The sequence below is a fragment of the Rhinolophus sinicus genome, chromosome 5 (assembly GCF_057876585.1).
Source record: "Rhinolophus sinicus isolate RSI-liver-muscle chromosome 5, RSI-T2T, whole genome shotgun sequence".
In the NCBI taxonomy this organism is placed as follows: Eukaryota; Metazoa; Chordata; class Mammalia; order Chiroptera; family Rhinolophidae; genus Rhinolophus; species Rhinolophus sinicus.
In genome coordinates this window covers 71,109,048-71,131,210 of record NC_142505.1, presented here as the reverse complement: position 1 = coordinate 71,131,210, position 22,163 = coordinate 71,109,048, and the positions used below count along the sequence as shown (strand labels likewise).

The following is a 22,163-nucleotide window of genomic DNA, read 5'->3' as shown; positions in this document are numbered from 1 at the left end:
CTTCCCTTCGAGCCTCAGGGCAGCCATGACCCCTGACCCCACATGGATGGGCCAGCCGCCTCATCTGGAAGTCATGCTGCTGTCTGCTGCAGGGCTCTGGGGCCTGAGAGGAAGCTCAGTGTCCTGAGGGAGAGTGTGAGGTGTGATTCCCTCTGGGCACCACCCTGGACAGGAAGGGTGTGGTCACCTATGGGTAGGGCTCCAGTTTGTCTGTGTCACAAGGTGCTCCTTTCTCTGATCGTGGGGACACTGGGCAGATCACTATGGGAGTCACATTTTTCTCATCACTCCCATAATACTGGATGTAGGGCCTCAATAACCCTTTAAACTGATGTGTCAGGGTGTAAATGAAGGACTGATCATTTACATTGAGGAAGGAAATGGTCCCAGCCTCATAGTCAAGGAAGACCCCCACTCGTGTAGGGGGTTTTCTTGGAGAGAGGATGGTATCATCAGGGTTAAATGTGAGATAGAGATGTTCACTATTCAGTCCAAGCACCCAGTACCCATTGTTGGGAGACAAAGTCACATGTGTCACCTTTCTGTCCACGTCATCCCGGCACACTCCCACATACCACATTACATTGTGCCCCACTTCTATTTCCCAGTAATGTTTTCCTGCCTGGAATCCCTGAGTAGCCACCACACACTTCCTTTTAAATTTCTTGTCCGTGTAGGTCATCTCCTGTTGAGTGTTCTTATAGCACACAGTTTTCAGATCAGAAATGTGGAGCTGGGGGTGAGCCGTCTCTACGTCCAGAGTCACTTCCACTGGGGTGTGGTGGGGGAGAGAGAGCACGAGTTACTGAGGAGGGACCTGGGCTGGATGCAGAGATCAACCCCTCCCACTGCAAACTGGTTCAGGATGGGATCAGGTGAGGTCCCAGAGTCAGAGGCTCTATCAGACACAGACCCCTGCCCCTCCCTCATCTTCAATGGGGCCCTAGGGCCTCACAAGTGCCTGATGGTGCTTAACCGTGAGCTCAGTATTAGACTTTATGAGACCTGTATCATCCCCTCTAACCAGCTTCCTGCTGTCCTCAAAACTGACAAACTTCACCTCCTTTCCCCTCAGTCCATCCCCTTGGCCTGTCACCAGTGCCCTCATTTCCCTGGAGCTTAGCCTCTGACCCCTATCCTGACTGACCCAGCTCCCATCCTCTCTCCTTCTAGTCCTGGGCCAAGAAGTGGGTCTAGGGCAGCTGCCCCTTGGGGTGGGTCATGCCTCATAGATTTATAATCTGCAGTACAATGTGTCTCATTATTCCTGTTCCCGCTTGTTTCTCTGCTCGGCTCCCTCTCCCAGGCACACCTGCAGCTCTCTCCCACTGTTACCCTCTCAAACATTGGTACCTGCATGTTTCCGGGCCTCTCTCAGCTCTGAAAACAAGCAGAGAGAGAAGGAGGGTCAGTGCTCAGGTAGACAGCAGGAGGGAGGGAGACAGGAGACCAGGGTGGTTAACCTTTGTGGGTGTCTTGGGTCCACCAGATCTGCTGAAGGACATGGGTTTCTCTACAAATGCACCTCCCCCAGCATCTGCAGTTTCAGGGTCCCCATCACCAGCTTGTCTCTGCAGAGACACAGGGCCTCACGGTCTCAAGATTCATAAACTAGGGACTTGTAAGGAGAGATAATGGGAGTGGAGGGAATAGCTTCTCTCACCTGCTACTCCATGCTTCCTTCTCTGGTCTGAAAACCAAAAACACAGAAGAGAATGAAATCACAGAACAGGGGCCCAGGGAGAGTGTGAGAGGAAAGCTCTACAACACTCTTACCCCATTTCTTGTCTTTCCATGACACAAAAAGCAGAATATTCTGGGCTGATAGGAGCCTGGAATACTTGTCTCTAAGTATCAAGCCAGGCAGGAGGTTGAGGGAGATGCCCCCCAGGCTCTTTCCCATTCTGGGTCCACGCCCGCAGAGAGCTCATGAAATCTACAGTATTTCTCCCCACAGAATGTACCAAAGGGCAAAATGTACAGACAGTTTTAAGGAGTTTCAGCATCCCAATGCCCATCCTACCTGCCTACCTGTCTGAGCATCCGTTCATTAGTCAATGGATGGGAGGTTGAAACAGCTGCCCTCATTGGCCTGCATATCCTTCCCGTCCAGTCTGGAGCCCAGACAGCCCCCAGGTGGGTCAAACTGGGGAACAGGAGGGACCCAGGAGAACTGTGGGGAAGGCTCAGAACATGATAAGACACTTACCCAAATCTGCCCAGATTTTCCCTGAAACAGAAACAGAATATCCAGTGGTGGACACAGCAGTGTGTAAGGTATAAACACAGCCCTGGCTCATTGCTCAGGGAGACAAGCTGCTCAGGGTGAATGATGGGGTTCTTCTAGAACTCTCCTTTTGAGCCCCCATCGCCAAACCCTTGTAATGACTGTCTCTATCTGGGGTAAAGGAAGCGATCAGAATGCTGAAAGGAAGGGCTGACATGTGGGGTCCTGTGGATGTGGAGATGGTGGTCATCAGGGAGAAGGGATGATAATATATGAGAGAAGCTGGAGTGAAGATGGGATCATGACACACATTCTCAAGGAACAGTATCATCTCCAAGGAGGAAAAAACAAGTTATTGGGGTGAAAACTCTTATTGAAACTGAATATTAATTTATCTTGTCTGCTTCTGTTTATTCTGTTATGAAGTCTTTTCAAGTAATTTAAACTGTTTTGCTGGAGTCTTGGTGATGTTATAAATTTATATCATCCCTACAGGTAGTGAAAATCATTCTTTCCCTAATTCTGGGCACTCTGTGAAGAAGATGGTCCTGATAGGCTGGCATTTCCTAAGGAAGCCATTTCCGGCCAGCCTGGAGTGGGGTGAGGACTGTAGGTGCTGTGGCCGAGGTGATAGGGCCCTGGAGACTGGGGCTGAAATAACAGACCCGGGAGCTGTGTGGGAGCATCCCTGATCCCTGCCCTGCTGGAAGCATGAGTAAGCCACGGGCCCCTGCTTCTCTCTCTCACTTACCCTTGAATATGTAGAAGGAAATTGTCAGACCAAGGACACCAACACACAGGACGGAGAGGAATACTCCCAGTAGAATAGATATCAGACGCCAGGATACGGCCTGGAAAATTGCCCCTGAAAAATAGTTCCACAGACCCCTTATATACCACTGAACAGTAAAAGCAGTTTGATTCTCATTTAAGGTATCGTCTCATACCCCAAGATTGAAAATATATTTTCTATAATTTCTTGTACATGTTTAAAACGTACTTCTTCATAGTTCTTGCTCCATCTGGATTTTATTTTAGTATATAAAATGAGGTAGAAGTTCAATTTAATTGTCTTCTAAACAGATAAAAACTCTGCGGGCATCATTTATTTGAATGAACTTTCCTTCACAGGCTATTACATGCAATGTTGCTTCTATTTTATACATCTTTGTAAGAGTTTGCAAACATTTTATTAGATACATAAAATGTATTAAAATACACTAGGAACAATTAAAATAACCACAGCAGTGTAACTTCATACATCTAACGAGGCAATATTTTAAAGATACGGTTTATTCCAGAGTTGGTCTATATATTCAATATAACTCTATTGAAAATCTCAATAGTGTTTTCTTAGAACTAGACAAGTTGATTGCAAATTTATGTGCATGTAACTGGTGAAAGTTCGTAAATATTCCATGTGTGCTTCAAAATAATGACTTTTGTGGGTGAAGTCTTGTTCTAAGAATGTCTATTAGATTAGGATTGTTAATTTTTATGTCAAATATTCTACAACCTTACATCTTATATACATATATAAATATATACTTCTGTTGATTTTTGCTTTGTATATGTTGAGGTATACTATAAGGTACATATATTTATATTTTTATAGTTTTCTAGTGAATAAACTTTTTATGTTTCTGAAATAACTATCGTAATAATGCTTTTTTTCCTTAAGACTTTTTCTCTTGACTCTAATATATCTACAATGGCATTCCTTTTGTTAACATTTACCTGTTACGCTTTTTCTATTTTTAAAATGTTTCAGCCAATAGCTCATTGTATTACAATTTCCTCTAAGAATTGCAACCATTGAGATTTTTTTTTGAAATTCCAGTCTGACATTCTTTGTCTTATAACTGGCAAATTAACTCCTTTTATATTGATTGTGATTACTGACATATTTGGGGTTACATTAATTATCCTATTATTTTTAAATCCTTTCAGAAATTATCTACTTTTTATTATATTCTGTTTCACAGAGTAATGTTTTAGTACCTATTTAGATGCATTTATTTTTTTAATGAGCAAACATTCTTTTCCCTTTATCCCTCAAATTAGCTTTCTTAAATTTTGTGTATGTTGATTTTGGAGGACTGCACCATGAAGATGATCATGTGAAGAAGGAAATAATTGATTCTAATCCACTGCATTGTAAATGATTGTTTCCACATAATCAAATTTTATGATATTATATTTATACCTCATGGATCTTTGGCTTTGAAAACTAATCATTAAAACTGGACAATACGGGTTCCGGATCAAAATGGCGACGTGAGGTGAGCCTCTGTAAAGCTCCCCTGGAATTTACAACTAATCGAACAACAATAACTCCACAAAGGACTCCCTGCATAGCAGACAGGCAAGACGAAGAAGCCCACCACTGAATTCACCTAAAGGTTGGGGAATCGCGAGAGCGGGGCAGGAGGGAAGGGAGAAGTGCAGAGACAGAGCCGTGCGGGCACAGGACGCAGACCTAGCTCAGTGCTCCGAGCTTGCTGTATCCTGGAACTACTGCAGCTGTGGGAGAAGGAAGCACTCGGACTGCTAGGGCTCCGCTTATGGCCCACAGGGCTGAGGGTACAGCATATAACACGGCTGAACCCAACGCTCATGGCAGAGACCTCGGAGAAAAGACTGAGGGAAGAAGGCTGAAAATGGTGGTTTAAGCCCTCACTGCCGAGCAGAGAATGGAAGCCTTAGGCACTGAGACCAGCCGCCCCCTCTCTACCCTCCCAGAGCTCACCCTACCCCACCTGCCCAGTGCTAGAAGCAGAACAGTAGCAGTGTCAGATCAAAAGAACACAATATTGGCTGTTCTGAGAACTGTGGACCGCATACACAGATACGCAGCCCAACTAGTTCTGGCAAAGTGAAGGAGCTTTGAAAGCACGACTGGCTGTGGTGGTGGTTGCTGCCATTGCTCTGGGCAACCTCTCACAACTCACCCTGCCCCTGGCGACCCTATCTGGGTGGATCCCTGCAGGAATAAACAGAACTGCTGAGCATACATACTCTGAATCTTGTGCAGGAAGAGCTTTGGAACTTCAAAAGCTCTCTGCATACTCACACAGACACTGCGCCCTGTGACCCAGGCGAACTATTAACAGAGGAGAAGCCCATCTCCCAGGGAATCCCCCCATTGTGTGAGAAGCTGGAATAGTGCAGACAAAACAGCACTAACATGTGAGAGAGAAAAAAAGGCTGCAGTCAGAGGGAAAATAAAACATTCAACCAAAATGTACTGGAAAACAAAGAAAGACCTCTTCCTATCAACCGGTTGCAGAAGCAACTCCTGTAGATGTCTAGGAAGAGAAAAAATAAATCAGTAATTGCCATGAATAACCAAGACAAAAAGACATCTCAGAAAGAAAGTGAAAAGTCTCCAGAAAAGGAACTTAAAGATATAGAAATATGTGACTTAAATGACAGAGAATTCAAGATTGCAGTCCTGAAAAAACTCAACGAGATGCAAGAAAACACAGAAAAGCAGTTTAATGAACTCAGAAACACAAAGAACAGCATGAGCATTTTAAGAAAGAGATTGAAATTTTAAAAAAGAACCAAATAGAATTTCTGGAGATTAAGAACTCAATAGAAGAAATTAAAAATGAAATAGCCAACTTAGGTAGTAGAGTTGACCAGATGGAGGAAAGAATCAGTGACATCGAAGATAGAAACCTGGAAATTACACAGATGGAAGAAGAAAGAGACTTGAGACTTAAAAGAAATGAAAGAACTCTACAAGAACTTTCTGACTCCATCAGAAAGAGCAACATAAGAATAATGGGCATACCAGAAAGAGAAGAAAGGGAGAAGGGAACAGAGAAAATATTCAAACCAATTGTCGATGAGAACTTCCCAAACTTGTGGACAGAACTGGATCCTCGAATCCAAGAAGCAAATAGAACACCTAGTTACCTCAATCTCAACAGGCCTTCTCCAAGGCACATTGTATTGAAGCTGTCTAAAATCAACGACAAAGAAAGAATCCTCAAGGCAGCCAGCGAAAAGAAGACGGTAACCTACAGAGGAAAGCTCATTAGATTGTCATCAGATTTTTCAGCAGAAACTCTACAAGCCAGGAGGGAGTGGAACCAAATATTCAAACTATTGAAAGAGAGAAATTATGAGCCAAGAATAATATAACCAGCAAAGATATCCTTTAGATATGAAGGAGGAATAAAGATCTTTCCAGACATACAGAAGCTGAGGGAATTTTCTAATACACGACCTGCACTAGAAGAAATACTAAAGGAGGCTATTCGACCACCATCAACAGAGACAATTTGTAGCAACCAAAACAAAAAAAGGGGGAGAGGAAAGGCCTGAACTGGGAATGGAGAATGTAAGCATGCTGAAAAAAATGGAATACTCTAAATATCAAACTTTCTGTTACATAAACTTAAGGGTAACCACTAAAAAAAAATCCAGACTGAAATACATACTGTAATAAAAGAAGAAACAGAGGGAAACATCATAGAATACCACCACTCAGAAATAATAGACAACAACAAAAAGGCAAAGAAACAATGGAGACACAGCCTTACCAGAAAAGTAAAGATAGAATGACAGGAAATCCTCACATATGAATAATCACCCTAATGTAAAAGGACTGAACTCACCAATAAAAAGGCACAGAGTAGCAGATTGGATCAAAAAACTAAACCGAACCATATGCTGTCTCCAAGAGACACATCTCAGTTACAAGGACAATCATAGACTCAAAGTGAAAGGGTGCAAATTGACACTCCAAGCAAATGGTACCCTGAGAAAATCAGGTGTAGCCATAATGATATAAGATGAAACAGACTTCAGGGTGAAAAAGATAACACGAGGCAAAGATGGACATTTCATAATGGTAAAGGGGACTATACAACAAGAAGACATAACAGTCATCAATATTTATGCCCCCAATCAGGGAGCACCAAAACATACCAGGCAACTTCTAACAGAACTAAAGTGAGAAATTGACGAAAACACAATTACACTAGGAGACTTAAATACATCATTGACAGCTATGGATAGATCATCCAAACAGAAAATAAATAACGAAATAGCAGCCCTAAATGACACATTAGATGAAATGCACATAATTGACATATATAGAGCACTTCATCCTAAAACATCAGACTATACATTCTTTTCTAGTCTACATGGAACTTTCTCAAGGATAGACCATACATTGGGACGTAAAATCAGCCTCAGCAAATTTAAGAAGATTGAAATCATACCAAGCATATTCTCTGATCACAAAGCTTTGAAATTGGATATCAACTGCAAAAAGAAAGCAGGAAAAAACACAAATACATGGAGATTAAACAACATACTTTTAAAGAACGACTGGGTGAAAGAAGAAATTAGAGGATAGATCAAGAGATACATAGAAACAAATGACAACGAAAATACATCCTACCAAAAATTTTGGGATGCAGCGAAAGCAGTTTTAAGAGGGAAATTTATATCATTACAGGCCTATCTCAAGAAAGAGAAGAAAAATCCCCAATAGATAACCTCATGTTACACGTTAAAGAACTAGAGAAAGAAGAACAAGTGAAACCAAAGGTCAGCAGAAAAAAGGAAATAACAAAAATCAGAGCAGAACTAAATGAACTAGAGAACGAAAAGACAATAGAAAAAATTAATATGACAAAGAGCTGGTTCTTTGGAAAGATTAACAAAATTGACAAACCCTTGGCGAGACTCACTAAGATAAAAAGAGAGAAGACACTAATTAACAAAATCAGAAATGAAAAATGGGAAGTTATCACGGATACCACAGAAATACAAAGGATCATCCAAGAATACTATGAAGGACTTTATGCCACCAAATTCAACAACCTAGAAGAAATGGACAAGTTCTTAGAAACATATAGCCTTCCAAGGCTAAACCATGAAGAACTGGAACATCTAAACAGACCGATCACCAGTAACGAAATTGAATCAGTCATCCAAAACCTTCCCAAAAGCAAAAGTCTGGGACCAAATGGCTTCACTAGTGAATTCTACCAAACCTTCAAAGAGGATCTAATACCAATTCTGCTCAAACTCTTCCAAAAAATTGAAGAGACAGTACTCCCTAACTCATTTTATGAGGCCAACATTACCCTGATACCAAAAGCTGGTAAGGACAGCACAAAAAAAGAAAAGTACAGACCAGTATTTCTGATGAACACCGATGCAAAAATCCTAAACAAAATTCTAGCAAATCAAATACAACAATGCATTAAAAAGATTATTCATCACGACCAAGTGGGGTTCACCCCCGGGGCACAAGGATGCTTCAACATCTGCAAATCCATCAATGTAATACATCACATAAACAAAATAAAGGACAAAAATCATATGATTATATCAATTGATGCAGAAAAAGCATTTGACAAGATACAACATCCATTTATGATTAAAACACTTAATAAAATAGGTATAGAAGGAAAATACTTCAACATAATAGAGGCCATATATTTCAAGCCCTCTGCTAATCTCATAATTAATGGTGAAAAACTGAAGCCCTTTGCTCTACATTCAGGAACACGACAGGGCTGTCCCCTATCACCGCTGCTTTTCAACATAGTATTGGAAGTCCTTGCCAGAGCAATCAGGCAAGAGAAAGAAATAAAAGGCATCCAAATTGGGAATGAAGAAGTTAAATTATCACTCTTTGCAGATGACATGATGCTGTGTATAGAAAACCCTAAAAACTCCACCAAAAAGCCATTAGAAACAATCAACGAACACAGTAAAGTTGCTGGCTACAAAATCAACGTACAGAAGTCCACTGCTTTCCTATATACTAACAATGAAATCTCAGAAAAAGAAATACAAAAAACAATTCCTTTTGCAATTGCAGCCAAAAGAATAAATTACCTAGGAATAAACTTAACCAAGGATGTGAAAGACCTATATGCTGAAAACTATAAGACATTTTTGAAAGAAATTGAAGAAGACACAAAGAAATGGAAAGACATTCCGTGCTCATGGATTGGAAGAATCAACATAGTTAAAATGGCCATATTACCCAAAGCAATACACAGATTTAATGCAATCCCCATCAAAATCCCAATGGCAGTTTTTAAAGAAATAAAACAAAAAATCATTAGATTTGTTTGGAACCACAAAAGACCACGAATAGCCAAAGCAATCTTAACAAAAAAGAACAATAATGGAGGTATCACACTTCCTGACTTTGGCTTGTACTACAGGGCTACAATAATCAAAACAGCATGGTATTGGTAGAAAACCAGACAAATAGACCAATGGAATAGAATTGAGAACTCAGAAATAAAACCACATAAATATGGACAGACCATTTTTGACAAAGAAGCTAAAAATCATACAATGGAGGAAAGACAGCCTCTTCAATAAACAGTGCTGAGAACTGGATAACCACATGCAAAAGAATGAAACTGGACTGCTGTTTGTCACCATGTACCAAAATTAATTCAAAATGGATCAAAGACTTAAGCATAAGACCTGATACAATAAAGTGCATAGAAGAAAACACAGGTACTAAACTCCTGGACCTTGGGTTCAAAGAGCATTTTATGAATATGACTCCAAAGGCAATGGAAGTAAAAGCTAAAAAACGAATGGGACTATATGAAACTTAGATGCTTCTGCACAGCAAAAGAAACCATTGAGAAAATAAAGAGGCCACCAACTGAATGGGAGAAGATTTTTGCAAACAGTGCCTCTGATAAGGGCCTAATTTCCAGAATATACAAGGAACTCATGCAACTCAACAACAAAAAAACAAACAACCCAATTGAAATTGGGTAGAGGACTTGAAGAGACATTTCTCCAAAGAGGACATAGAAATGGCAAATAGACATATGAAAAAATGCTCCACATCATTAATCATCAGAGAAATGCAAATCAAAACCACAATGAGATATCACCTCACCCCTGTCAGAATGGCTATCATCAACAAGACAAATAATAACAAGTGTTGGAGAGGCTGTGGAGAAAAAGGAACCCTCATACACTTTTGGTGGGAATGCAGACTGGTGCAGCCGTTATGGAAGGCAGTGTGGAGGTTCCTCAAAAAATTACGAATAGAATTGCCATATGACCCAGCAATCCCTCTCCTGGGTATCTACCCAAAAAATCTGAAAACATTTAGAGATAAAGACACGTGTGCTCCAATGTTCATTGCAGCTTTGTTTACGGTGGCCAAGACATGGAAACAACCAAAATGTCCTTCGATAGATGAATGGATAAAGAAGTCGTGGTATATATACACAATGGAATACTATTCGGCGGTAAGAAAAGATGGTATAGGAACATTTGTGACAACATGGATGGATCTTGAGAGAGTAATGCTGAGCGAAATAAGTCAGACAGAAAAAGCAGAGAACCATGTGATTTCACTGCTATGTGGTATATAAACCAAAAACAACAAAAGAACAAGACAAACAAATGAGAAACATAAACTCATAGACAGACAATAATCTAGTGGTTACCAGAGGGTAAGGGGGTTGGGGGGTGGGGGGTGGGAGATGAAGTTAAGGGGGATCAAATATATGGTGATGGAAGGAGAACTGACTCTGGGTGATGAACACACAATGGGATTTATAGATGATGTAATACAGAATTGTACACCTAAAATCTATGTAATTTTACTAACAATTGTCACCCCAATAAATTTAATAAAATTTTTAAAAAAAGAATAAAATACCTAGGAATAAACTTAACCAAGGATGTGAAAGACCTATATGCTGAAAACTATAAGACACTTTTGAAAGAAATTGAAGAAGACACAAAAAAATGGAAAGACTTTCCGTGCTCATGGATTGGAAGAATCAACATAGTTAAAATGGCCATATTACCCAAAGCAATATACAGATTTAATGCAATCCCCATCAAAATCTCAATGGCATTTTTTAAAGAACTAGAACAAAAAATCATCAGATTCGTTTGGAACCACCAAAGACCCAGAATAGCCAAAGCAATCTTAACAAAAAATAACAATACTGGCGGTATCACACTTTCTGACTTTAGCTTGTACTACAGTGCTACAATAATCAAAACAGCATGGTATTGGCAGAAAAACAGACACATAGACCAATGGAATAGAATTGAGAACCCAGAAATAAAACCACATATATATGGACAGATAATTTTTGACAAAGAAGCTAAAATCATACAATGGAGGAAAGACAGCCTCTTCAATAAATGGTGCTGGGAGAATTGGATAGCCACGTGCAAAAGAATGAAACTGGACTGCTATCTGTCACCATGTACCAAAATTAATTCAAAATGGATCAAAGACTTAAGCATAAGACCTGACATGATAAACTGCGTAGAAGAAAACATAGGTACTAAACTTATGGACCTTGGGTTCAAAGAACATTTTATGAATTTGACTCCAAAGGCAATGGAAGTAAAAGCTAAAATAAACGAATGGGACTATATGAAACTTAAAAGCTTCGGCACAGCAAAAGAATCCATCGACAAAATAAAGAGGCCACCAACTGAATGGGAGAAGATTTTTGCAAATAGTGCCTCCAATAAGGGGCTAATATCCAAAGCATACAAGGAACTCATGGAACTCAACGACAAAAAAACGAACAACCCAATTGAAAAATGGGCAGAGGACCTGCAGAGACATTTCTCCAAAGAGGACATACGAATGGCAAACAGACATATGAAAAAAGCTCAACAGCACTAATCATCAGAGAAATGCAAATCAAAACCACAATGAGATATCACCTCACCCCTGTCAGAATGGCTATCATCAACAAGACAAACAGTAACAAGTGTTGCAGAGGCTGTGGAGAAAAAGGAACCCTCATACACTGTTGGTGGGAATGCAGACTGGTGCAGTCATTATGGAAGGCAGTGTGGAGGTTCCTCAAAAAATTACGAATAGAATTACCATATGACCCAGCAATTCCTCTCCTGGGTGTCTGCCAAAAAATCTGAAAACTTTTATACATAAAGACACGTGTGCTCCAATGTTCACTGTAGCTTTGTTTATGGTGGCCAAGACATGGAAACAACCAAAATGTCCTTCGATAGATGAATGGATAACGAAGTTGTGGTATATATACTCAATGGAATACTATTTGGCAGTAAGAAAAAATGATATAGCAACATCTATGACAATATGGATGGATCTTGAGAGTATGATGCTAAGTGAAATAAGTCAGACAGAAAAAGCAGAGAACCATATGATTTCACTGATATGTGGTATATAAACCAAAAACAACAAAAGAACAAGACAAACAAATGAGAAACAGAAACTCATAGACACAGACAATAGTTTAGTGGTTACCAGAGGGTAAGGGGGGTGGGGGGTGGGAGATGAGGGTAAGGGGGATCAAATATAAGGTGATGGAAGGAGAACTGACTCTGGGTGGTGAACACACAATGGGATTTATAGATGAGTAATAAATAATTGTACACCGGAGATCTGTATAATTTCACTAACAATTGTCACCCCAATAAATTAAAAAAAAATTGGACAATACTACACAACAACCCTGAAATAGAGGCTCCTGTTCTTCCTCTGGACTACACAAACACTCATCGTTCCCTCTCACCTCCTCCTCCTCCCCACTCACCTCTTATCCATACTCTGGATTCCACCTCTCGGCTCTGGTCAGGGTACTGGATAGAACATGATATACTCCCAGCATTTTCTTGGACTATAAGGGAAGTCTCCGCATCAAACAGGCCATGTCTGTCTGCATTCACCTTTGAGTCTGAGGGCAAATCATATCCGTTGGGGCCTTTCCACTTCACTGTGGGCTGGGGAAACCAGCCTGAGGACTTGCATAGTAGCTGGATGCCTCCATCAACATATCCCATGATAGAAACCAGGGGAGCTGAGCCCAATGCTGGGGAGAAAACAGGAAAGGGATGAAAGCAAAGATGATTTTCCAAGGCCACAGAAGTTCTGAGCCAGGTTCACCAAGTACGTAACACCACACCCCCATGGCCATTTCTCTCTTACACACACATAGACTTATAACAGTTGGAAGCCTTTCCATGGTCTTTGTTCACTCAACATTTATTTAACAGCTACTATGTACATGGATATTCCTAAACACTAAATATGATGAAGGAGTAAGACAATCCATTCTAATGAAGAACTTGCTGACTAAAAAAGGAGACAACTATTAACAAATGCACGTCATTATGAAGTGTGCAGATAGGAAGCATGGTCAAGTTAGCACTGAGGAGACAGTGATTGTCAACGGAAGTCATGGTTTCCTGGAGGTGACATTTGTGCTCTGCTGTGTCAGATGAATAAAAGGTTTTAAAGTGAACAAAGAGAAAAAGGGAGAAGCATGACAGGCAGACGGCCCAGTACATACCACAGCACGAGGAGTGGACAGGACATATTATGCCCAAGGACCTATGAGCATCGGCACGTCAGGACTGTGATGTGCAAGAGGGGAAAGGTGTGAGGTCTGGGGGAGGGACAGTGGCAGGACATGGATGAGTGCACTGACATAAAGAATGTGGACCATTGTCCTGTAGTCACCGCAGAGCTGTTGGCTGGCTTCCAGGTTAGAGTTGTGAGAAGAGATGCATCTTAGAGAACACCCCAGGAGGGGGAGGAGGGTCAGTGGGAACACTTAGAAGGAAAGCAGCCAGACAGATCGTCACTGAAGTCCCTCAGGTGAGAGATGAGAAGGTCTGGAATAGAACACTGTAAGAAGGGGAGACAGGTGCAGGGACATAGATTTCATAGGACTAACAAGAGGATGAGGGAGGGTTTCGCCTGACCTCCAGACTTGTGACTTGAGAGACTATGGAGAGTACCCCACACAGGGGTAACCTCTTTTTGAGAATTTCTTATTGCCATCTCCCCCACCCAAACAAAACTTACCCACAATGTGCTGTTCTCTTCCATTCTCCAGGGCCTGGGCCCAATAAATGGAGCCAAATAAATGTTTGTTGAGTGAATGAAAGAAGGAACTATGGTGTAAGCACTAAGGAAGGGGGTTCCAATAAGATGATATAGACTAATCTGTCCCTGCTCCTCCCTCTACATAGAATTACAAACCTGGAAATAACACAAGAGGCAACCATAGGAGAACTTTGAAAGGTGGAAAGAGGTAGGTGGACTGACTAGGGTCCCAGGACTGGAGGACCAACACAGGACAGCCGGACATCTTATGGGCCACATCCCCTTGATTTTGAGACTATTTTTTCTCTTTGTTACTGTGATGGGTCTCCTGAAGGCAACAGACAGTTGGGTTTTGTTTTTTAATCCATCCCACTACTCTGTGCCTTTTGATTGGTGGGTTCAGGCCATTTTTATTTAGGGTGATTATTGATATATACAACCATTATTGACTTATACAACCATTTTAACTGTTGTTTTCTGCATGCTCTGTATCTCCATTGTTTCTTTTTTCCTGTCTGCTATTTTAGTTTGGTGACTTTCTATGATTCTCTTCTCCATTTCCTCTATTTATGTTACGTGTCTCACCTCTAGATTTGTTTTGTGATTACAGTTAGGTTTATGTAAAAATAAGTGTTTCATAAATAAATCGTCCTTTTTCTTCTGGTTGCATCTTATCCTCATTCACTTGTACCAGTTCAGTCCTTTTCCTCCTTCCCTTTTATGTTTTTGTTGTCACAATTTATCATTTTTTTTGTGTTGGGTGTTTATTTCCAAATTGTAGAAGTTACATTTTTTAAAAATTCCTTTTCCCGTTTAACCTTCATGTTATAATTAAGTGTTTAACACCCTATTCTGAAATAAAGTTGCAATTTCCTGCGTCTGTTTGTCTGTTTGTCATGTTACTCAAAATTTTCTACACTTTTTCCTCTTTGTTTCAGACAAAAGAGCTCCTTTCAGCATTTCTTGTAATGAAAGTCTTGTGGTGGTAAATTCCCTCGGCTTTTGTTTGTCTGGGAAAGCCTTTATTTGTCCTTCATATCTAAAGGATAACTTTCTTGGATATATTATTCTTTGTTGGTTATTTCTCTCTTTCAAGATTTTTGAATATTTGAGTCTGCTGTCTCCTAACTTTTAGCGTTTCTGCTGAACAATCCAATGATGAACTCATGGGATTTACTTTAAGGTTACCATCTTCTTTTCCATGGCTTCCTTGAGAATTCTTTCTTTGTCATTAATTTTTGACAATTTTAAAATAATGTGCCTTGGAGAAGCCCTTTTTGGAGTGACATAATTACATGCTCTGTTAGTTTCTCGATTTTGAGGTCTAGCTCTTTCTATAGATCTGGGACGTTCTCATTGAATATTTGTTTGAATAGGCTCTCTGTTCCCACCTCCCTCTCCTCTCCTTCTAGTGTACCTATTATACTTACATTGCCCTTTCTAATGGAGTCAGATAGTTCTCTTAGAGTTCTTTCATTTTTAGAAAATGCTCTGTTCTCTCTTCTTCCCTGAGTCATTTCTAGATTTCTATCTTTGAGCTTGCTAATTCACTCTTCTATCTAGTCTGCTCTGTTCCAAGACTTTCTAATGCATTCTTCATCTCATTGATTGAGTTCTTCAGCTCCAGAATTTCTATTTGGTTCTTTTTTATAGTTTCAATCTCTTTGGTAATGTACTCCTTTTGCTAATTGATTTTATTTCTAAGTTCACTGAAGGGCCTGAATTTTCTTGTATCTTGTTGAATCTTTTCATAGTTTCAATCTTGAATTCTCTGTCATTAAAGTCACAGTCTTCCATATCTTTTTTTCAGGAGTCTTTTCATTTTCTTTCTGAGTTATCTTCTTACCTTGATTTCCTTGTTACTTGATTATTCATTGTATTTGATGGATTGTGTCTCTGTCTGGGCATTTGAGGTAGAGAGCTGAGCTCTATTCCTTCTAAATACTGTTTGTTCTGAACAATCCAGCAGGCTGAGCAGTAGAGGTGTTTCATTTGTTTTCCAGCAGGTAGTGGTATAGCACAAGATTTTGTTTTCTCTTACCTATAGTTCTGGCACATCTGGGATCTCAGTGGTGGTGGGGGGGGGCGGTCCCCTTGGTCTTGGAAAATGTCTCATATTCCCTGAGGGGGTTGATGTCCCCTCTATGTTCTGGTTGTCTCGGTCTCAGAGTACCACCCTTATGGTGGGATGTGTTGGGTGATGGGTTCCAGGCCTGTAGGTTCCTCATGCTGCCTTCCTATAAACAGAGACTGCAAGATACTCTGTTCTATCCAAGGCATCTCCACTGCCTCTATCAGGTTCCACCATGAGTGGTGGGTGTCATGGGTTAAGCAAGGAGAGGTGGGTTTGTGAGTGTGCAATTTTGTCTTTTTGCTAGTAATGGCGGCAGTTAGTCCATGGCTGCCAAACTTCTTTGTATCATCTCTGCACTTGTTGCCAGGTTTAGCCACAATGGGCACAGCCTACTCAGGCCTGAATGTTGTTTCTGCCCCTCCTAACCTACAGGCTGCTGTACAAAGGCTACAGCCTGGCACTTCCACCACTACTTTGTCAGTTGGGGCCACAGTGAGTGCCTGACTGTGTCTGGTGTCCCCATCTTTGTGAGTCCCCTTTCCCACCTCCCCCACTTATTTTCATACGCCTGCCTTCAGAGGTCTTGATGTGTGGATCTCTCAGATGAGTTTGTATAGTGAGCAGGGGATCCTTTGTTGAATTATAGTTGTCTGACTTGTTGTGACTTTAAGGGGAGAAACAAAGGGGTCTTGTCACTCTGCCATCAAGCTTAAGTTACCCCTATAACATCCCTGAAATTACAGAATCATGGAGATGGAGAACCAATTTGTGATTGCCAGGGGTTGGGGAGGATGGTGGGTGAGGAGGGTGGCCGAGACTACAAAGGCATAGCAGAAGGAAATGGGGGTGATGAGGATAGCTCTATGTCCTGATGTGGTGGTAGTTACATAAATGTACACATGCAAAAAAAGTGACAGACAGCCATATGTACAAAACAGAAAGAATTGATAGTTTAGGATGCTATCTTCTTCCTGAATGACATGAAAACATTTTTAAAAAGACTCCTGTTTCAGTATATGACATGAAGTCCCAAGTGTTTTTACCATAACACAAAGTTGTGAGTTCTCTGAAAGAAGGAACTGACCTGAAACCTGCAGCTCCCAGGTGGTTCCATGGTCATTATTCTGGGATCTGAACCAACATCCATAGAGACCAGTGTCTGAGAGAGTGACCTTATTTAGTCTCAGTAAGACATGCCCCTCCTCTATGGAGTCCTTCAGCAGCTCAGTTCTCCCTTGATAGGCTGGCATCTGCATATTGTGCTGGTCTTTCCCTTCTCTGTAGAGATGGACCACAGCATGGAACTGATCTCTGAAGAACCGCACTTCCATGGCCTCCGCACTTGTCTTAGGAGAGAGGAAGCACGAGAACACTGCGTCCTCCCCGACCACGACCTGGACGGGCTTGTGTGGTCCCATCACCTTCCACTGGCCTGTGGAAGGAAGCACAAGAGATAACTGAGCAAAGACCCTGTCAGTGTGTCCCACTCATGGCCGGCGTGTGCCCAGGGGTGCACCATTCATGGTTATCTCCTTTCCAAACCCAGTGCCCTGCATCTGTATATTCCTTACACTCGACAGAGCACTTCCACATCTGTTACTTCATTCTGTATCACAAACATCACAACATGCATATGTTATTGACATTCCTATTTCCAAGATGAGAACACAATGTTCAGAGAGATTGACTAAGTTAATCAGGGGCATGAGAGACTTTCCATAGGCAGACCCTCCGAGTGGAGGAGAATCTATACCCACATTCTCTCGCCTCTGCCTGTCTGCTTCACCACACACCCACAACAACCCCTTTTCATTTTCTTTGCTAAAAGCTAAAGATAACTCATTTTCCAGGAGGGGAATGTTAACAATAAAATCTCCAGTTAGGTGCAATTTGTTTCCTTCAAGCATATGATTACGTCTTATAAACATTTCAATGGTACAAGGAGAGAATGTCTTTGTCCATAGGTTAATCCTTTATTTGTGTTTCCTTATTTTATTTATTTGCTTGTTCTGCCAAATTCTGAGAGACATATATGATAACATGATGAGGAGATTTTGCAGTTTTCACTTTGGAGATTTGCTCTCTGGTGAATTCATAGTGCCTATCCTTCCATGGAGTGTGCTTTATGAATACACCTCTTTGACTGGGAACATCTCTTGATTAATTCACATGTATGCATTTCTGACGTGCATAGATGGGTGTGGTGGGGTTTGTATACTCATCAGAGAAAAGGGGGTCACAGTGCAAATTTCCTTTTCAAGCACATGGAAATTCACAAAGTGATCACTTATTTTCAAATATGTGAATATTTTAATTTTATCACCCATTATTTCTTACTTTAAATATGTTTTATAATCTCTCTGAAATGTATTTCTGTCAAACATTTTGAGGGAGAGTCTTATGATATAAAATTTGACTTCGCAGCAGGATCTCTGTTCAGCCACTGACCTGGACTAGCAGATGCTGAGTGGCCCCCCTTCACCCCACCCTGAGTCCTCCTGCACTAGGCTGGGCACATCCCTGCCCTCTGACAGCTCTGCCCAGTATCCTGGCCTCTGCTCCCTGCTGAGGGCTTTCTCTGCCCTTTGGAACCTGCTCAGTCTGGTGCAGAGCAGCTCAGAAGTGCTAAAAATTGAACAGTAGTGGGGGTACATGTTCCCAGTGGGGGGCAGCAGGCAGTGGATGTTGGGATGATTCTGGGTTGCCATCTTGTGGCCCCTCAGAAGGTGTTTCCATGTCAGTAACCTGCTTATTGGCACACCCTCTTTTGTTTCCCTCCCTTCTGGTTTCACTCTCTCCACTCTCTTACCTTTGTTCCCAGAATCACCTCCTTACCAGCCCACCTGTATTTAGACCCTTGCCCCTGGTTTGCTTTGGGGGCTCAGCCTAGGTCAGTTGGGCTGCTACTGTTGTGCCTTCAGGGCTATGGGGGGCTCTCGAGCTGAGGTAAACTTTCTCTGGAGTGTCTCTGTTCCTCTGGCCAGCCCTTAGTGCTGCTGTCATTTTTCCTTGCCTACAGTAGCTCCTTCCATGCTTTACTCTTCTTTCCCTTGGGGACCAGCGAGATGAAACTGTTTGTCATTGAACACAGGCTCTGAGCTAATGAAACGCTGGGCTCCACTGTATGTACATGAGCTCATGTGATCTCCACAGCAGCCTGATCAGGGTGTGAGGCCATCTCCTGTCACAAGGAGCACACGGACACCTGGCGGAGTCATGAGCTACAAAGTTCATAAGCAGAGGAAATGAGGGTTCAAAATAAAGTCTTCCTGCTTCTAAGCTCATTTCCATAACACACTGCTGCCTCTCCAGGAAACAGAGCAGTCAGAGTAATTTGTCACAAAATGGATGAGAATGAATGTCAGTTAGAGGCTGTCCTGTGAACAAGACATATGGGTTTTGCTGGCTGTGGAAACATCGAGCGTGACTTGATTGCCCTTATTTCTCTCTCCTTTTCCATGATTACACAACAGACATAGCAGATGACTGGCGGAGTGAACCTGTGCAGACTGGACCTTATACGGATGGACACTGGCTGTGCAGAGAGGGGTCTACTCCTGCCTCCAGCTTCCTCTTTGTACTTCATTCAGTTACTCAACATCCTACACACCAGCCTTTGTGTTGACCATAACCAGAAGAAGAAAGAAAAGTGGACTTCTTCTCAGACTATGCCAGGTTACAACTTCGTCCTCACTTGAAGATCTGGACACCTTCCCCCACCCTCAGGTCACATACCACAGGTGTTTCCCACACAACATGTCCACAGCTGGACCATTATCTTTCCCCCAAACATCTTAGTCAGTGTCTCCATCTGCCCCGGCACCCATGCCAGAACCTGGTGTTCTACTAGAGACCCCTGCCTAAACTCCACAGCCCACCTGGAATAAACGTTTAATTTATTCACCTTCACATTTTTGGTGTGTTCCCTCCCCACTCTCAGGCCCCTCTTCAGCACATTTTGCCATGAGTTCTGGGCTGTTGTCACTGTTGGCACAGTGCCTGAGACCTTCCCGCTGCCCCCTGCTTCCCACAGCCCCTGGCATTGATAGGTGTCAGCCTGGGGCAGAAATCAGGGAAACAAGAAAGATGACATACCCCGCTGTGCTGTGATCATATAGCTAAAGAACTCAAAGCATTAACCAACAAGAAGAGAGGCAGAGAGAGTCCCCCCTGGAGGCTTACCTGAGCCCAGCCCCAGGAGACTGAGAAGCAAAGTGAGCACGAGGGCCCTAAGGGCCATGGATGTGTCTGCAGGCCGATGTCACGGTATAGAAACAGATGACAGCAGGGACAGGAGGATGGACTAATTAGAGAGAAGAGGGGTCAGCCCAGCTTCTGAAGGTGAGGAGCCCTGAAGAGGCAGAGCTTGAACTGATGGCAACCTGCACCGTTCTTCTTAGAGTCACCCGATATAGACATGGCCCCCTGTGTTAGGGGAGAGGGGACTCTGCACTTTGAATCACTGTATTTATTGGCCGGCCATAAACATCCATCTCAGACTAAGCAAGCAATGATAGAGAAGGGGTTGGGGCACACTGGGAGGGGTTTGTCCTGGGTCAAGATTGTGCCCTGTGTGGGTGGAAACGGAGTGTCACATGCAGGGTTATCTTAAGGTCCATTCTGGCAGGTAGAACTGTATGGGCAGTGGGAATCTAGTCCTAAAAAAGAGGTTGTCCAAGTAGAGGGTAGCAGGTTGTGCAGACAAATAGGTGCCATTCCACAAGGAGTAACCAAGAGCAGGTGAGGTGAACATTTCCTGGCACAGACTGAGGTAATACTTGTACTGTGTCCCTTCTTTTGACTTGAGTTCAGGGCCAAGAGTCTCATTATGAGGCCAAATGGAGAAGAACTTGCTAGAATAATAAAGGACCTTGTTTTCCAAATACCCAGTGTATTGGGAAAGGTGCCAGGGCAGGTTCAGCCTGTAGGGTAAGGCAAAGACCCGCCCACTCGTCGTTCATTAGACACACTCAGCCAGGGCACCTGCAGTGAGAGAGATGCAGTCTTGCCAAGTATGTGGAAACTGACAGAGTGGTCACTCACTAGATCAGAAAACAAGTTACCCCACATACCACCTGAAAAACATATTCTATAACCAGAATGCAATTAACGTGTAAAGTGATTTTAAAACATGGGGACCCGATACACTAAGATATTGCTTATAATGTAATTTAAAGTGACTCATGGGTGGAAACAAAATAATAATAAAAGCTAGAAAGTAGAATAAACAATAGTAAACATAGTACTCTTTGACTAAAATCGAAAACATGGAGACTTCCAAATGTTGATGAGAATGTGGAGCAACAGGAATTCTCATTAATTGCTGGTGGGAATGCAACATAGTACATCCACTTTGGAAGACAGTTCGATAGCTTCTTACAGAAGTAAATAGTTTTACCATATGATCCAGCAAGTGTGCTCCTTGGTATTTATCCGAATGAGTTGAGAACTGATTTGCACAAAAACCCTGTACACAGATGTTTATAGCAGCTTTATTCATAATTGCTGCAACTTGGAAGCAATGTCCATCAAAGAGTGAATGCATAATCAAACTGTGGTACATCCATTCAATGCATATTATTCAGCAATTAAAGAGAAATCAAATATCAAGCCATGAAAAGAAATGGGAGAATTTTAAATGTATATTATTAAGTGAAGCCAGTGTGAAAAGGCTACATACTATATGGTTCTGATGATATATCCTGGAAAAGACAAAACTACGGAGACTGTAAAACCATCAGTGGTTGTCAAGGGTTAGATGGAAGAGACAGATGAAAGGGAGGAATGCAGGGAAATTTTAAGGCCATGAAACTATTTTTTATGACATTACAATGGTGGAAACATGATGTTAGATATTTGTCAAAACTCATAGAATGTACAACAGAGAGAGTGAACCCTAATATAAACTATGTATTTTCTTTAATAATATTTTATTAACTTGGCTCATCGTATAACAAATGTACTACACCGTGTAAGGTGTTAAGAGGGGAGATTGTGCA

General features: G+C 41.8%; 3 protein-coding genes across 3 annotated transcripts in view; 1 reads left to right on the top strand and 2 right to left on the bottom strand.

Moving 5' to 3' along the window:
• Nucleotides 1–22,163, bottom strand: part of LOC141567351 (butyrophilin-like protein 9) — a 390,425-nt gene that overhangs the window by 20,889 nt on the left and 347,373 nt on the right. The gene's annotated exons all lie outside the window — the stretch shown is intronic.
• On the bottom strand, nt 188–20,404 carry LOC109439776 (butyrophilin-like protein 3). Its single transcript, XM_019720015.3, has 8 exons — nt 20,347–20,404; nt 17,249–17,596; nt 12,796–13,071; nt 2,979–3,092; nt 2,210–2,230; nt 1,664–1,690; nt 1,354–1,380; nt 188–771 (listed from the first exon to the last, which is right to left on the bottom strand). Exons 1-8 carry the CDS (start codon nt 20,402–20,404, stop codon nt 188–190), a joined length of 1,455 nt encoding a protein of 484 aa, XP_019575574.3.
• The window catches only part of LOC109439777 (butyrophilin-like protein 3), a 56,224-nt gene continuing 54,463 nt past the window's right edge, over nt 20,403–22,163 (top strand). Inside the window, exon 1 of the mRNA XM_074313376.2 lies at nt 20,403–20,430. Coding sequence (XP_074169477.2) covers nt 20,403–20,430 — 28 coding nt within the window. The remainder of the gene's footprint in view (nt 20,431–22,163) is intronic.

Excerpts from the sequence above, each read along its gene's own strand:
- LOC109439776 (XM_019720015.3), bottom strand. The coding sequence starts at position 20,404 with ATGGCCCTTAGGGCCCTCGTGCTCACTTTGCTTCTCAGTCTCCTGGGG. Across the intron at positions 17,597-20,346 it reads TCTCCTGGGGCTGGGCTCAG|GCCAGTGGAAGGTGATGGGA; the intron begins GTAAGCCTCCAG and ends TTCCTTCCACAG. Across the intron at positions 13,072-17,248 it reads CTGGGAGCTGCAGGTTTCAG|CATTGGGCTCAGCTCCCCTG; the intron begins GTCAGTTCCTTC and ends TTTTCTCCCCAG.